Raw genomic sequence first — 17,016 nt, forward strand, 5'->3', positions numbered from 1 at the left:
AATGCTGTGGAGGGATGCCTGGATTTTATCAATCTAAGCAGCAACTTGGACTACTAAAGAGACCCAGCTTGGAGACTGTTTCAGAAGGACATGGAGTCACCCACTCAGAAAGTCTTCAATCCAAACAGCTTTTCCTCAGAAAGTTATTTATGAGCTGCTGCCTACCAACACCATCCCTCAACCTCTCCATCTCTGTCTTGAAATGGGAAAAATTGCCTTGCCAAGCTCTGGGACTCAGGACAGAAAGGAAGGATGCTGTGTGGAGGGGCTCCATGTCTGCTTGGGAAGCAGCTGGGTCCAGTCACAGAAAGAACCTCATACTTCTTCCATGGAACACCATTCCCACTTAAGGATCATAGCCAGCCTGCTGACTCTCTCCCCTGACAGTTTAACAAAATGCAAGTGCGCGTGCGCGCATTTTTTTGTTTGTTTTCATCTTTCCCATGGCCTGATGGTAGTTAACAGACAATGTCCAGGAGGACCTGGCTGGAGTTTTAGCTTGAGACATCTACCTTGAAGCTCAAGAGAGATCAAAGTAAGAATGCTACCTGTGGAGTCCTTTAATTTAAGACATTTGCTGAGCTTTCAAAGGTCTCTTCTAACCTACTGCTCACCTGCACTTCCCTGGAAGGCAATGAAATAAGGAGGTGAGAAGGAGTAAGCAATGAAAAAGCCCCGGGAACAGAAGACTAAGACGGAAAAGTATCTGCTTACGTCATAAAAGAGTTTTTGCCTTTTAATATTTGAATTATTTTACAAGAAAAATGTCTTGAAACGAGACTCTTTAGAACATTGATGGTATTTTTCAGTATTTGAATAACATTATTAAACCTCTGCCCAGCTGGCTTTGGGAATAGAAACAAAGACAACCCCAAACTCAGCCACTCTTGCAGTTCCCATCTCCAGTTCTTTTGATCCTGGCCAAGACAGCAGCCTTAGACACTCTCTTCCGGTCATAAGCCAGGCCCAGGGCAGCCATGCAGTCGATGAAGAATGTGGTGAAGTTGATGTGCCAGCGGTACTCACTGGCAGAGTAGTCGTAGGGGAAGGCGTGGTGGTAGTTGTGGAAGCCCTCGCCTGGAACAGAAGCGTGGAGAGCAGTTAGGGGGCTCGGTGATGGCTGCTTCCTGCTCTTAGCACACCTCTAACCCAGTGGATAACAGAATACTTGGTTGTTATTTGGTGAATGGTTAACCCACTGCCTTCTACTCTGAAACAATGAGTTGAGAAGCCCTGGTTGCCCTTAATATTTGAAAGCACTGTGGAAGAAATGTGTCTCCAAGGCCAACAGGAGAAGAATCTGATTATTCTGGGGGAATATTTTACATTGGAAAATGCTAGAATGTCAATATGCTCTGAGACTCTGTGGGCTCCTGGACTCGGTATGTATCAGTGTCTGTGTTTCTTACAAAGGTAAGAAAGCAAACACACCTTTCCCCATGGGACTGGTGTGCTCTGTAAGTGTAGACAGCTACAAGAGGCAAGGATAGCCAAAAGTCAGAGGAGCTGGGGCCCGGCTGAGGAGGGACTTCTCTCAGCCATTGCTGGTTCACAGTAGCTGCTGGTGCTACTCCTAGAGCTTTGACCCTGGTGCAGGGGGATGCTCATAAAATAGAACTCCTTTAATAAATTTCTTGTATCATCTGCTATTTAATTTTTTCTGAAACTTATGTTTTTTTTGAATGACAGTTACTTTTATAGTGGATACTAGATGTAAAGCAAAGGATAACCAGACTACAACCCACAGCTCCAGAGAAGCTAGGAAACAAGGAGGACCCTAAGAGGGACACATGGGTTGCTCTGGGAAGGGGAAATAGATGAGATCTCCATGAGTTAACTGGGGATGAGGGTGTACAATGGAGGGTAGGGGGTGGGGGATGAGAACATGAGGGAACAGGACAGTCGAACTGCGACAGGGATGGAATAAGAGAGCAATTGCTCTCTCGTTAGCTACCTTGCTGCTTGCTTTCACCTCCCTCGCTAGCAAGTCTATCCCTTTACTGGCCTTCATCTTCTGGATTCTGGCTATAAGGAAAACCAGCTGAGACATCCGGCCTCTGGACAGAGCAACTTCCGGATTCTTGGCCCTTCTGTTCGTAGGCAGCCATTGTTGGACTAGCTGGACCACAGCCTATAAGTCATTCTAATATATATTCATTCTACAAGCCCTATTACTCTAGAGAACCTGACTTTTCTAAAATTCCTGATTTGGATGAAAATGTGCTATTTGTACAACACTGAGTATTTAACTGAATGTTTGCACAAATATTTTACAAGAAATATAAACTGTGACTTCAAGAAGTATAAGAATCATTGGGCAGTGGTGGCACATGCTTTTAATCCCAGCACTCGGGAAGCAGAGGCAGATCTCTATGAGTACAAGGACAGCCTATTCTACAGAGCAAGTTTCAGGACAGCAAGGCTACACAGAGAAACCCTGTCTTGAAAAACAAAAAACAAAACAAAATTAAAATCTTACTTCCTTTTATAATTTCTATGTACATAGACAAAAAATATGTGGGAATGAATATTAGACAACATCAACATATAAAGTGCTAAATTTTATAGAAGGGACAAAAACATAGAAACATTTATCACGAAATATAACAAAACAGGTAAAGCCCTTGACTCTGGGGTCTGGATTTGTACATTGTTCCTTGGTACTGGCTGTGATTCCAGCTACCTAGAGGCTGAACCAGGAGATAGAAAGTTCAAGTCTGGCCGGGACAAATTAGAAAGACTGTTTCCAAGATAAAAACAAGAAAAGAGCTGGGCAAATAGCTTATTAGTAGAAATTCACGGTCAGCCTGAGCTGCAGAGTGAGTGCAAGGCCAGCCTAGACTGAGTAGTGAACTCTTGACCCACAATGTAGAGTAGTGTAAAGAGGGCTTGGGGACGTAGTTCAGTGACGGGGCATCTCCACAAGGCTGTAAGGGTAGTCCCTCGTACTTCAGGGGGGTCGGGATAAAGCAAAAGGGAAGAGGGGGGAGAGGAGAGGAAGAGGAAGTTGAGATTAGAGTGGCAGGAAACAGGAAAACAAGATGAAGTGAGGAAGGAAGAAAAGCTGTGGAGAGACAGGACAAGAAGAGTTGCTGGCTGCCACCTCCAGCAGCCAAGTCGGGAAGAGACTGCATTGGGCAAGTTCATTTAACTTCATTTACAGAACACATCTCAGCCCACGTGACTCCGTTTCTATGGCAGTCTAGGAATTGTAGGGTATAGCTTCAGTAAGTAAGAGTCACCTAAACATTGGTGAATGGAAGAACACACGGTGGGGTGTGTGTGTGTGTGTGAAACACATTGGGGAGGTGAGGCAGTACTCTGAGAAGGCACACTTTTAAGTCCATTGAACAAAGTCATGATTTCCCTTTTCTTTTTATAGCTTGGCTAGTCAGGACACACTAGGCTTACTGTGCTCTCCATTGATACTGCTGTTACAGTCACAAGTCTCCTGACCCTAGCAGGATTGGCCCAGAGAAATGAATCACAGATGACTGGAGAAAGGCACACGTAACCAGGATCACTGGGAGGTTTTTTTGTTTGTTTTTTGACCTTCCAATCAAAGGCAGTATTTTTTATCCTTTCCGTTTTCAACATAAAACGTGTTGCCTGCCTGTCATGTTTTGCCCACTACCACAACCCCTAGTTTTACAGTGGGAGATGTGAGACACAAAGTGCCTATAAAAACAGATGACTCCCATCTGCCTCACAGCTCACCAAGTGAGGAGACTGGATGGCAAGAAGAAATAGCAAAGGAAAAGAATGTGGCTGCTCCTAGGTGTGTGGAGGAGGAGGCCCATTGGAGATATGTGGGAGAGCATAGCCAGAGGCAGGGTCATCTGGAAGAGTCCTGAGTGGACATGACCAGACTGAGCTGTGCCATGTGAGGAGAAGGGGGAGGGGAAGGGAGAGGGCAGAGGTGGGAACCAGGTACAGCAGCCAGGAGGCCCAAAGGTGCAAAGAGAGCAGGTAACCAAAATGATTAGATTATATAGGGGAGAGCAGGCCAGCAACCCCCCCCCCCCCCAGGCTGGGAAGTTTCAGGGCAGGGGGCAGGGTGTGTTAGCCAGGAGGGCCCTGTAACAAGTAAGGACTAAGACCTGGTGGCCAGGTCTGCTCTGAAATGTTAAATAGGCACCTCAGCCATTTGTCCCAGGTTTGAAACCTAAAAGAGACCACTGAATTCGATAATGCCATAGACTGCTGACTTACCCAGAGATCCTAGGGAAACCAAGGCATTCTCTCTTGGGTCAATGTTCTTGTCATAAGGGCGAAAGCCATAGAGGTGGGCGGCACTGTTCACCAGCCAGGTGGCATTGAGCACCAAGGCATATCTCAGTAAAGTGGCAACATAAAGGCTGTGTTGAAAAGTCTCTCCCCAGAAATACCAGGGCACCAGTGTGGGCAGGATGAAGCACATGAGCAGGATGCCAGGCTTGTAGTACCTATGTGGAGAGATCACACACTGAGTCTGTGGGGAGAGGATTGGCTCTTCTCAGTGGGAGGGCCTGTTGTCTTTCCTCATACACCATGAGTGCAGGAGTGGGGTGGGAGCCCCATCCAGAAAGAAGGGGGGTGGAAAATCTTTTCAATGCAGAGTGTTATTATCACTTTCAAGATAAGTCTTTGTTGAGCTGAGATTGTCCTAAACTAATCCCACCAGTTGCCAACAGAAAAAGGTCTCCATTGTTCTTATTCATAGAGGGATGAGGCCAGTTACCCAACAGATCGGGACCAAACCACATCCTCAGCCTGTGAGGATGCCTGGGTGTTTTCCATCTGGCCCAGAGCTCCCCTGTCTCTCCTATCAGGGTCTTGGACATTTCTCCATTTCCTGCTAACCTCCTCCCTCAAGGTCTTCCCTCTGCAAAAGCTCCAGGAAGCATAATGAATGTCCTTGACCACCTGCAGCTTCTGTCCCTCTAGAGGCCTTGTCCTAGAACCACTGATTTCCAGAGAGGATTGATTGATGTCCCCTCAGCAGTCAGGTCCTCACCTTCCCAGTCACGGGCATGGCCTGCATCCAGCTTTCCCATCTTTCGCTGCTTCCCTGTTCTGAACCTTCTCTACGGTCTAACTTACATGCTTTCCTCACTGCTCAGGCTCAACGTTTTCTTCACCTGACCTCCCCTGACCTGACCTTCAAAGCACAGCTCTGATTGTGCCACATGCTGTTGGAGAAACAAGCTCCTCATGGCCAACTGCGTTAATCCCATCTGTGTGTAAGATGCTCAGGATGACATCAGTCTGTCATCTTTTTTTCCTGTCATATTTTGTAGGTCAAGGAAACAGACTATATTTCTGGATCATGTATCAGGCTTTAGTTCATTTTCATACTTTCTGTCTGTACATAAACATGCAGGACACTATCTTTCTGTTGTTTCTGATGCTATATTTTCTTCAACCCTTCTTGTTCTCCCGGAGCCATCTCTGGCCTTTTCTCGCCTATCACAGTACAGACAGTATTTTGCCTTGCTTCATGGTAACTTGGTGAGTGTATTATTATTCCTCACCCTATAGGCTATAATCTCCAGGAACAAAAGGGCTCAGTTGAATTCATTGTGTCTGTGGCTCTCCTAGATCAGTGAATATTTGTTGCATTTAATTGGTTTAAAAAATAGTTCAGAAAGAAAGGAACAGAGTAACACTCCATGACTGTGGACATCCAGCCATTAAAAACTGGGATTTGAAATGAATTGTTTGTTTTTATTTTTTTTATTTTTTGAAACAGGGTCTCACTATGTAGCCCTGGCTGTCCTGGAACTCACTATGTAGACCACGCTGGCTTCAAACTCACAGAGATCCACTTGCTTCTGCCTCCAGAGTACTAGAACTAAAGACGTGTGCCACCACATTTGGCCGATGGACTTTTTTTTAAATTATTTTTTATTTATGTATATGTGTGTATGTCTGTGTGAATATATGCCACATGTGCACGTGTGTCTGTGAAGGCCAGAACTGGGTGTCAGATTCTTTGGATCTGGAGTTATAGGAGTAAGCCGCCCAACATGAGTGCTGGGAACTGAACTAGGGTCCTCTGGAAGAATGGGAAGTACTCTTAACTGCTGAGCTACCTCTTCAGTCCCCAGAGTATCTTTGCTTTTTTGAGACAGTCTCATTATGTAGCACTGGCTGATCTGGAATCCACAGAGATCTGTCTGCCTCTGTCTCTCCAGTGCTGGGATTACAGGCATTTATCTTCACACTTGGCTGAAATGATGGTTTTGATCATATAAACCTAGACATTCATTCAGCTATTCTAAGTGCTAAGAGAAGTTCTAACCCTCTCACTCACCTCCTCTGGAACATGACCAGCTTCTCAGCTTTGAGGTCAGACATGTCCAGTTTTCCACCCTTCTCTTTGACAGCCGGGTGTTTGCGCACAAGCAGCCAGCCCACGTGAGAGAAGAAAAAGCCACGCCGGGAATTGTGAGGGTCGGCGTGTGTTTCTGAGAACTTGTGGTGGGCGCGGTGATCTCGGGCCCATTCATACACATCATTCTGGAGGGACAGGAAAGAGGACCCCAGTACTGAGAAGAGATGCCCTCCCAGGGGAATGCAAGGGCCTAGGTGTCTGCCAGGGCCTGGAACTCTCAGTCTAACTCTCAGAGTCCCAGGACTCTGACTAGTAAGGGAGGGGGTCTGGGGGAGCACACTCTCCGGCACACTTGTCCCCAAAGCTTATGTGGGAAAGCAAGTCAAGGGTCCAGAGCTCAAGAAAAGCAGTGTTGCTTCCCAGGGTTGTGTGGTGGTGGGAAAGAGGAGGCGAGTCCGAGTGCTCAGAGGGTCTCATTAGCAGAGAACACAGTGACTCTTTAAACAAGCGACATGAGACAGGGTTCCCCTGGAGATGTCTGATCTGGGGGCAGAGAGAGCATAAAGCAGAAGGCCCTGGGCGCCAAGGTCCTGCTCTCTGGTAAAGGCGCAAAAAATGTCAGCATCTTCACAAAGGGCATGTCACCCAACCCAACAAGACTAACGTGTAACTGATGAACCTGAACACATTTCGGAAAGACCTAGGGGCTTTTCTAAACTTTATCCATCCCTTTAAGAACGTGTCAGCGTTTCTTTCTTTCTCTTTGTCCTCCAAAGGCAGAAACTGGGAGCCTTCACTACAATAACGAGCAGAGCAGAGGTGATTGCACACACGTGATAAGAACCTCAGCTACTGTCAAGGCAAAATAACTAATCCATGTTCTGATGTGATTGCCTCATCACCCAAGTCAAGCCCCACACTATAAGCAGCAGCGTATGGCTCGGTGAGGCCCCCTTCCCTAATTTCCTACACTCTATCCATTGCAAACACCATCCTGAGAACTTGACCTGTCCGTCATGCTAGCCCTTGACAGAGCAACAAGGTCAGCCTATTTAATGGCACAGTGACTCAGTTTCTTCATCTGTTCAGTGGATAGAACAATAAGGCCTACTTCCTGGTGTGGCCATGAAGACTAAAAGAGTTAACCTGTGTCCAACGCTGGCACAGTGGGCAGCACATGGAACTGTAGACATGTTTGCTCTTATTGTCTGAAATGAGCGTGTTCTTGAGTCTGTGACACATCCCACTCCAACCCCATTATAGTAGGGTCCTAAGACAGTCAGAGCAAAGCATGATTTTCTTGTTAGCTGAGTGTTTAGGAAACCTTCATCAGTGTCTTGATGATGTTCCATGGTCCTTTATAACAAAGGACCACAGCACCCACACTATGTGATAACCCAGGGAACTTGAGGTAAAAATAAAAGTTATGCTAGAGAACCTGTTCTGCTCACTTCCTGTTCCCCTTCCCAGTGACTCGGAGGCGACCCATGTTGTGGGGGGCTCTGTAGCAAGCACGCACTTGAGAGGCCCACCAAAGACTGCCTCTCTGGGTGCTCATGTCCTCCAGTCTGCCCTGGCTCACCCATAGAGTAGAGACAAAAATGAGCATCGGCAGCTTCTCACCTGGAAAGCCATGGTGTTGGCAATGATGAGGAAGAGCCGCAGCGGCAGGCGCGCCTTGTAAGTTCGGTGGCTCCACAGGCGATGAGCTCCGGCTCCGATGCCCTCAATGCTGATCACAAAGCAGACAAATACTGCTGGGACAGCAGAGGAGTCAGCTGACTGGTAAGTGTGCAGCCGGGAGAAGCATGTCGGAACACTCCCCTGATACCAGAGTATGCTTCTCTGGGTTTGAAGGAGAAAGTCTCCGAGACATCATAGCGTTCACCACCTCAAAAAATCATCATCACCTCAAACCACTCCCCCTAGGAACGGATGTGAGTCAAGAAGACCCAGGCACCAAGTGAGCAGAAAGGCAGGATGTGGAAAGAAGGCAAGTCGCCAACACTGTCTAGCTTTCACTGTCAGACCATAGGAACGTGTTTCCAGGTCCTATGCACTTTGACCTTCAGATCATTTCTCCAAGGGGTTCAAAGTCATCTACTCTTCCAGACCTAAATACCCATAATCAAGAATGTTTGGAAAACAGCAGTCAGAGCTCAATAGAAGGACTCCTCGGTTGAAGAGGAGACTCATGGGACATAGAGCTGTTCACCTGTTGTGACTGCAGCTTTCACACTGTCGAGGGTCTCAGGGCGAGTCAGCCCTGCACACAGTCACATTTTCATGGAGGCTCAAGCTTTCCTGATTGTTATCATTATCATAGTCACTGCATATCCTAATGGGTTGGAGTCTAGTAATACCACGTGGGAGGTGACGTGAAGACATGGATGGCAGCCGTAGCCTCAAGAGCAGGGCTGGAAGGGTTCTGTACCTGGATACTCCTTGTCATCAGAGATGACTCTTGGGGTGAGTATGTAGATGAAGTGAAAAGCTAAGTGTTAATCCGGAGCCACAGCACTGGTAAAAGTGGACCCACGGTTTGAAACTAGGTCTTCTACCAAGAATCTGGTCCAGTTCCAGCCATATCGTACATTTTAGTAACACGGCACCCTAACTTAGAACCTATAAGATCAGGAGGTACCATGTAGGTACTCTTTAATGAGGAGAGGTCACTGGGTATACCCAGATGTTCCTCTGATTGTAGCAACAGCCATGGAGCTGAGGCCTTGTTAGAAGCAGTGTAAGATACCCAAGGGAACACGTGGAAACCATGGAACCTCAGGGGCTTCAGAACTTAGCCAAGACTGGGGACACCAAACATTGTACAAACTGCCATGTGTCCTGCGTCAAGAGGCAATCATTTCCTAAGTGGTCCCTCTCCTATACTCTTCTGCCTTCTGTGTCCCATCCTGTTCCTTCCATGGGATCCCAAGGACAACCACAGAGACAGCATCTGTCCTCAGGAAAGTGCTGGCCATATTCTTCTGAACTGGGATGTTAGGCCCCAGAAGATCTCCAGCCTCTGGCTGTGCGGTGGCTGAGATCTTCCCATAAAGGGGATCTGGCTGTGCATGTAGAGAGAAACCAGGGGAGGGTGAGCCCTGAAATCACAGGAGGAAAGGGCTTTGGGCAGAGCAGAAGGACCAACAGTGTCCAAATTTGCTTCATGCTGCAGGTTGCCCAGGTATCTTGACTCCACAGACAATGCTGTCTTAACAGCGGGAATCCCCACACACTGAGTCATGTTTTTATTCTGCCAATAGCAGGTCACATAGATCCCTTCCCTGTCCCCAGGAAGGATTGTGAGTGTCCACACGGGTGGTGAAACTGCTCTCCCCTTAGGGGAGGGTTGGGAAGGTTTTGTACTTTGGCTCTCAGTATCGTCAGAGAGGCCATAGTGCAGAGGTCTCTACTGAGTGGTTCTAAAAGGAGAGAAAAGCTTTTAAAGTCCCCGAGGCAGGAAAATGGCGCAAATACAGTCAGTTGCTAATTATTCATTTTCCTTTGGGGTGAAACAACAAAAGCCTCTAAAAACCGAAGGAAGACAGTTCCAGCTGAGACTTCAGTCCTTCTTGTTCCTGAAGAGTTCTGCTAACCCACATTTCACAACTGCCGTTCTGTGAGCTAAGCTACCGACCAGAGCCCGGGGACAAGAGTAAAACAATTTACCATGCAGGTTCCATGTGCCAAATTTCCTCTCCAGAATCTTGGCACACACCAAAGGGAAGGGTACCAAAAAGTCAATGACCACAGTCTTGGCTTTGGATGGTATCTTTTTCCTGAAGTAGCAACCAATGCCAGCCAAGAACAGGCAGTTTGGTCAAACCTGGGACTGAACTGAATGAGGCTTGTGGAGAGTACCCAGGCTGGAGAGGGAGGGAGCTTGCTTGCCAGGAATCAAACTACCCTGAAGACTCCTCTCACCCCCAGTCTTCCTGGTTCCGATAATGTGTCATTGCCTTAGTCGGTAACTAGAAAAATGGAGATCCCAAGAAAGGGGATTTCCTAAGTTGTATTTTCTTGGGGCATTAGGTGGATTTCCCAAGATAATGCTTAAGGACCCAAATCTAACCACCTACAAGATGGAAGAGGCCCAGCACAGAAGGATAACACCAGCTCTTCTACACCAATACTGAGAGAGAGAGGGGGGGGGGGGGTCAAAGAGTTCTAACACCTGGCTCTGTTCCCCCAAACTTTCCAGGAGTATCTGGGAAAAATGGCTGGTTCACCAGCCCCCGGGTCTGCAGAGTCCCCAGAGTCGGGACTTGTGTTGACCAAAGCCTTCTTCAAGGCTCTATTCTCTGGCATGCCTGTCCCTGCCCAGGAAGGATGGGTAGAGGGTAAAGACAACTGGTGTTAGGAAGTCTTAGCCCCATGGCATGATGTGACTTCAGGAGAAAGGGGCAGCTGCAGGCTGGGGGGAGAACAGAACACGAAACATTTCTGTAATGTAAATATTCAAAGGACATCTTGTTGACTGGTATGTGCTGCACTGGAATACCTACCTGGTAGAACCACTCACTGTACACATGGCTGTTATGGGAGCCTGCATCATCCGGCTCCAGGACAACCAGCCTGGTCCGGCCAGGGGCTTAGGTCTAAATGGTTGTGTGGATAAACAACCCTCTTTTGTACTTTCCTTCTCAATGACTTCTCCTCCTGTTCAGCATCTCTTGTGTCCCCTGACTGAGCTCAACATTTAGCTCATGGAGTTGGTAAGGTACCTTTCCCCATGTCCCCCAGGGACGGCCTGGTTCTCCTGTGGCAGGAAGGGCTGGGACAGGCAGCCAAGCAAGGGATTCACACAGAAAATTTGGTTGGGGCTGGTTGCCTCATTGCCAAGGTGCTACCCCTCAGTGAGTCCTGCTCATGGTTTCGGGGCTTGGTTCCCAACAGTCATGTAAAGTACCCCCAAGGGTTAAGGATAGGACACAGGGGTAGAGTACCTGTCCAGTATGCCCAGGGTCCTGCGCTTACAAAGAACAAGGAAACACCCCAGGCTACTTTTGTCAGATGTGGTAGCTCAGGATATAATCCCAGCAGGATGAGGCGGGAGGATTACCATGGGTTCAAGGCCAGCCTGGACTGCATAGAGAATTCCAGGAGAGCCTAGGTGACAGAGTGAGATTCTGAAAAATCAAACGAACAAAACAGTCGTGGTGATGGTCGCTGTAATGTCTGCACTTGGGATGCAGACCCAGAAAATCAGAGACCTAAGGTCATTCTCTGCTATGGAGTGAGTTGCCAGCCAGCCTGGGCTACATGAGAACCTGTCCCATTAGAGAGAGAGAGAGAGAGAGAGAGAGAGAGAGAGAGAGAGAGAGAGAGAGAGAGAGAGAGAGAGAGAGAGAAAGAAAACAAAAGAGACATAGGGAAAGCTAGACACAGAGGGGCCACTGCTCATTGCAAGACCCCTTTCCTTAGAGGGAGGGGAGAAACTTGAGACACTGGCCCAGAATGAAGAAACGTACTTACCCCAGAGCAAGGTGTAGACCTTGCAGGAGAGAACCAGCACAAGCCCATACAGGGCCCCCAAGTGCAGCAGGGCCATGAGGATGATGTTTCTCCAGACGTACTCCAGCTTGGGCGGGGGTCCCTCCTCATCGTGGTAGCTGGGGTCATGTATGTCTTCTTTCATTTCAGGACGGATATCTTCTTCCAGGTAGAGGGGCATCGTCTTTAACTTCTCTCTTCCTTTCTGCGTGACTCCAGAGGGAGGTGCTGTGATGGTGGTGGTGGCTGTGTAGGAAGAGGTCATCTACAGGGATAGGGAGTGGAGAGTTAGGAGAGCAGACGGCAGTAGGCACTTCCCTCTGGCATGCGGTGGGCAGAAGGGTGCATTAGAGGTCCAGCCCTCATCCCAGGGTCTGGTTTAACTAAGGGCTGATGGAAGAAGAGGTCTGCAGAAAGTGTGCAGATTGGTTGTTGTCAAACCAACAGGTGGAGGGGCAGTAGGAGAGGAGAATGAACCTCTTATATCACTGGCAAGCCAAAGAAAGCCCTACATGTACACACAGAGGTTCAGGCAGGGCCTGATTATCCTTTAAAGCTTGGGAAACAAAAATTGGGAAATCAAGTATCCAAGGTGCCATCCACATCTCTACCAACTGATGGCAGTATAACTTACAAAAGACGATAATGGGGAAATCTCAGAAACCAGCTCCATCTGGACACAAGGTTAAGACTGAACTTGGATTCATCATCTCTGCTCTGGTTCTCTAGAGAAACTCTAGAAGGAATCCTGGGAAGCAACTTTTGCTCCGACTTCTGAGTGTGGACTCTTTGAATAAGACGTTATTTAAAGATTTAATTCCTGGGTTTTATGTATTGGAAGGACCATATGGACCATTTTCATGTAGTCCGATGTGCTGTGGGATGGTCTTTCTGTATGCTGTGAATATGTGTTGCTACCATTGATTAATAAAGAAGCTGCTCTGGCCTATGGCAAGACAGGTTATAGCCAGGTGGGAAATCCAATGAAAAATACACAGAGAAGAAGGGCAGAGTCAGGGCAGACACCAGCCCGGCGCCCAAGGAACAAGATGCCAGCAGACCGGTAATACCACGGTCATGTGGCAAAACATAGATCAATAGAAATGGGTTAATTAACGATGAAAGACCTAGCTATCGAGAAGCCTGAGCCATAAACAAACAATTTGTAATTAATATTAAGCCTCTTACTGGTTATTCGGGTACCAGCAGGCGGGAAGGATTATCTTTCTATACTGATGGCCAAAGGAGGGACATGTGACTCTCTAGAAGATCTCCTCTTTTGCCAGGGCAGTTAAGCTTCCCTCTTTAGACAGTTGAATTAGGGTGATATTCTGGATTTGCTGTAAAAATTTCTGAAATATACCAGTTTCTGAAACAAATATAAACAGAATAGAAGTAGGAGCCAAGGTCGGGACACATAAATTTGTGTCTAATAACTGTGCCTAAGAATTATTTCCCCCCACACAACCTCTCGGTCTTAGTCACTTTCCGAAGGGTTGGCACCAGTGACTGGTTCTGTTGCTGGCTTTGAAACACGGTCTTGTAATGAAGTGCGTGCTAGCCTGAAACCCATCCTCTAGCTGTCGTCTCCCAGCTTCCCAGGTTACAGGCAAGCACCACCATGCCCAGTGTAGTTCATTTGGGTTCCGACAGCTTCCTCCCTGGTCCTTGAACAGCTTTCTCTGAAGACAGCACTGATAAACCAGTGGTTTGGTTTTGGCTATTCCACGTTTCCAGATATGTCCCTGTTGGTTTGATCTGACCCCATACTGGAGAATGTCGTGGTTGAGGTTTATTTTTATTATTATTATTATTATTACTATGATGATAATGATGTCACCTTTACACAAGCTAGAGGAACCTGAATTGGTAAAATGCCTCCATCAGATTGCCTGTAGGGATCTCCGTAAGGCATTTTCTTGATTAATGATGACTATGGGAGGGACCAACTTTCTGTGGGGGTCCTGAGTCTTATAAGAAGCAGGCTGAGCCAGCCATGAGGAGCAAGCTGGAAACAGTGTTCCTCCATGGTCTCTGCTTCAGCTCCTGCCTTCAGGTTCCTGCCCTGACTTCCCTCAGTGATGGAAGTGCGACCTGAAATTAACCTTTTCCTCCCCAAGTTGCTTTTGGTCTTCTTTCTTTTCTTCCTTCCTTCCTTCCTTCCTTCCTTCCTTCCTTCCTTCCTTCCTTCCTTCCTTCCTTCTTTCCTTCCTCTCTCTCTCTCTCTCTCTCTCTCTCTCTCTCTCTCTCTCTCTCTCTCTCTCTCTCTCTCTTCCTCTCTCTTTCTTTCTCTCTCCCTCTCTCTCTTTCTTTCTTTTTTTAAATCACAGCAATAGAAACCCTAAAACAGGGATTGACAGACATTAGGGAGTCATTGTCAATAAAGCCCCTTTTATGTCAAATTCAAGCATCAGGTGGCTTAGAATGCTCTTAGGTCAGCCTCAGCTGGAATCTGTTCTGGAGTTGAAATCTGTCTGTCCTGTGGGTTATATTCTAGTATCTTAAAAAAAAAATTACTATTTATATTATTTTGTTAGAAGTAATGCCTTTGTAAAACATCAATAGACAGAAGTTACATAGTTGGGTTCTGTCTGTCTGTTTGTTTGTTTTATTTCTGAGACAGACTCTCAGCCTAGGTTGGCCTCAGACTCAGTATGTAGCCAAGGATAACCTTGACCTTCTAATTCCCCTGCGTCCCTCTACTGGGTGGGTGCTAGCATTACAGGTGCGTACCAACACATCCAATTTGGGGGTATATATAATAATGAAGTGTTTCTTTTCTTTTCTTTTTTTTTTTTTTTTTTTTTTTTTTTTTTTTTTTTTTTTGGTTTTCTGAGACAGGGTTTCTCTGTAGTTTTGGTGCCTTTCCTGGATCTCACTCTGTAGACCAGGCTGGCCTTGAACTCACAGAGATCCGCCTGCCTCTGCCTCTTAAGTGCTGGGATTAAAGGCATGCACCACCCCCACCCGGCTAATGAAGTGTTTCTTTAACTAAACCAAATAGATGGACACCAGGGTTTCAAATAGCAGGACTACCCGTAACATGGCAGATCTTTTTCATCTGAATGTCATCCAGAAAAACAGAAATACACAGAAACTCTGGAGTTAAACAAATTACAAATCAAAATAGACCTAACACATCTACAGGGTATGCCATGCACACACTTGAACTTTTTCATTAAAAGCAGTACATTTCTTCAATGTAGGTTGTAATCTCTCCCTTTGCGTCTCTAAACTTTTTACCTTGGATTCTTTCTCTCTAATGGTTAATTTAGTTAAAAGTCAAATTTGTTACTCTTTTCAAAGAATCAGCTCTTATTCATTCTTTGTGTCGTTTTTTCATTTCTATTTCCCTGATTTTAGCCCTGATTTTGATGATCTCTTCCCAGCTACATTTTTCGGCATTTGTTCTTGTTTTTCCGAGGCCTTGAGGTGTGTCACTAAGTTGTTACTTTGTGAGCTCTTGAATTGTTAGGTGTAGGCACACGGGCTATCAGCTTTCCTCTTAGGACTGCCTTCACTGTGTCGCATACATCTTGTTACATTGTATCTTCGTTTTCATTCAGTCCTAGGAATTTTTTTTTTTTTTTGGTTTTCAAGACAGGGTTTCTCCGTGTAGCTTTGCGCTTTTCCTGGAACTCCCTCTGTAGCCCAGGCTGGCCTCGAACTCACAGAGATCTGCCTGGCTCTGCCTCCCAAGTGCTGGGATTAAAGGCGTGCGCCACCACCGCCCGGCCAGTCCTAGGATTTTTTTTTTCTTTTTTTTTTTGGTTTTTCGAGACAGGGTTTCTCTGTGTAGCTTTGCGCCTCTCCTGGAACTCACTTGGTAGTCCAGGCTGGCCTCGAACTCACAGAGATCCGCCTGCCTCTGCCTCCCGAGTGCTGGGATTAAAGGCGTGCGCCACCACCGCCCGGCCAGTCCTAGGATTTTTAAGTTTTCCTTCTTGGTTTTTATCCTTGGCCCAACAACCGTTCTATAGCATGTTGCTTCGTTTCCACCTGTTTGTGTACTCTCCGTGGGTTCCACTGCTGTTCGCACAAGGCTTTGCTCCATTACGGTCAGGTGGAAGGCAGGGTGTGATTTCAATTTCCCTGCATTTGGTGAGGCTTCCTTTGTGTCTTAATACATAGTTGATTTTGAGAAATTTCCCTGGTGCCAAGGGCCGTAGGAGTATACAGCAGGTGACAACATTAATCATTGTTATATACATATCTAAAATTGGTGTATTCTTCCCTGGGGAAGACTGTTTCCTCCGTTCTCATCAGTCCTTAGTTGCCTGTAGCTCTAAATATTGTCGAAGTGTGATGACCACTATGTTATGGTCACGGAGTTATGTCCACTATGTGGTGGCTGCCACGTGAATGTGACTGTGTCATGGCCATGCTGTGAGGAACACTGAATGATGTGATAGGCACTATGTAAATGCCAATCTGTGATGATCACTCTGTTGTGGTCACTGTCTAATATGGTGTCTTTAGCGACAGGGACTTACCTTCCACACTTGGGAAGCAACCATGGTCAATAGCAATAGCCTATAATATTTGAGGGGCCTCTGGAACAACCATGACCACCAACTCAAAAGAGGGCTTTAGTAGAACCTTTTTGATTAAGTATTCTAGAGTTGTTTAACAACAACAATCATTAGTCTTCCCAATCACAAAGGACAGGTATCAAGGAAAAGAAATCAGAGAAACAACATCACCCATGATAGCCTCACAAAAGAAGTAAAAGACTTATGCAGTGAACATTTTAAGACATTGAAAAAGAAATTAGAGAAGATCCCAGTGTAAAGACTCGCCATGCTCATGGATTGGCAGGGTTAATACTGTGGAAATGGTCATCCTACCAAGAGCAATCTAAGAATTCAGTGAGGTCTGCCTCAAAATTCCCAAGCAATGCTTCACAGAAGTTAGAAAAATGATCTTAGATTTCATATGGAAACATAAAACAACCAGGACATGAAGAGAAGGAGGAGGAGAAGGAGGAGGAGGAGGAGGAGGAGGAGGAGGAGGAGGAAGTCCTGAACAACAACAGAACAAAAATAAAACAAAGCGAAAACAAAAAACAAAATCTGTCAGAGGTCTCACCATTCCAGATTTCTAGCTATACTACAGAGCTATAGTAATAAAAAGTTCATGGTACTGGCATAAAAATAGATACATTGACTAATGAAATAAATTTGAGTGTGTGTATATAAGCTCAC

The 17,016-nt window shown here is 46.4% G+C and overlaps 1 protein-coding gene across 1 annotated transcript; it reads right to left on the reverse strand.

Annotated features, from left to right (window-relative positions):
- Positions 1-836: 836 nt before the first annotated feature.
- On the reverse strand, positions 837-12,077 carry LOC128094241 (acyl-CoA desaturase 3). The gene is made up of 5 exons (XM_052712456.1): positions 11,795-12,077; positions 7,940-8,070; positions 6,296-6,501; positions 4,213-4,445; positions 837-1,077 (listed from the first exon to the last, which is right to left on the reverse strand). Exons 1-5 carry the CDS (start codon positions 12,075-12,077, stop codon positions 878-880), a joined length of 1,053 nt encoding a protein of 350 aa, XP_052568416.1. The 3' UTR covers positions 837-877.
- Positions 12,078-17,016: the final 4,939 nt, after the last annotated feature.

This window comes from Peromyscus californicus, unplaced genomic scaffold, assembly GCF_007827085.1.
Source record: "Peromyscus californicus insignis strain IS unplaced genomic scaffold, ASM782708v3 Scaffold_4__1_contigs__length_199733344, whole genome shotgun sequence".
Taxonomy (NCBI): Eukaryota; Metazoa; Chordata; class Mammalia; order Rodentia; family Cricetidae; genus Peromyscus; species Peromyscus californicus.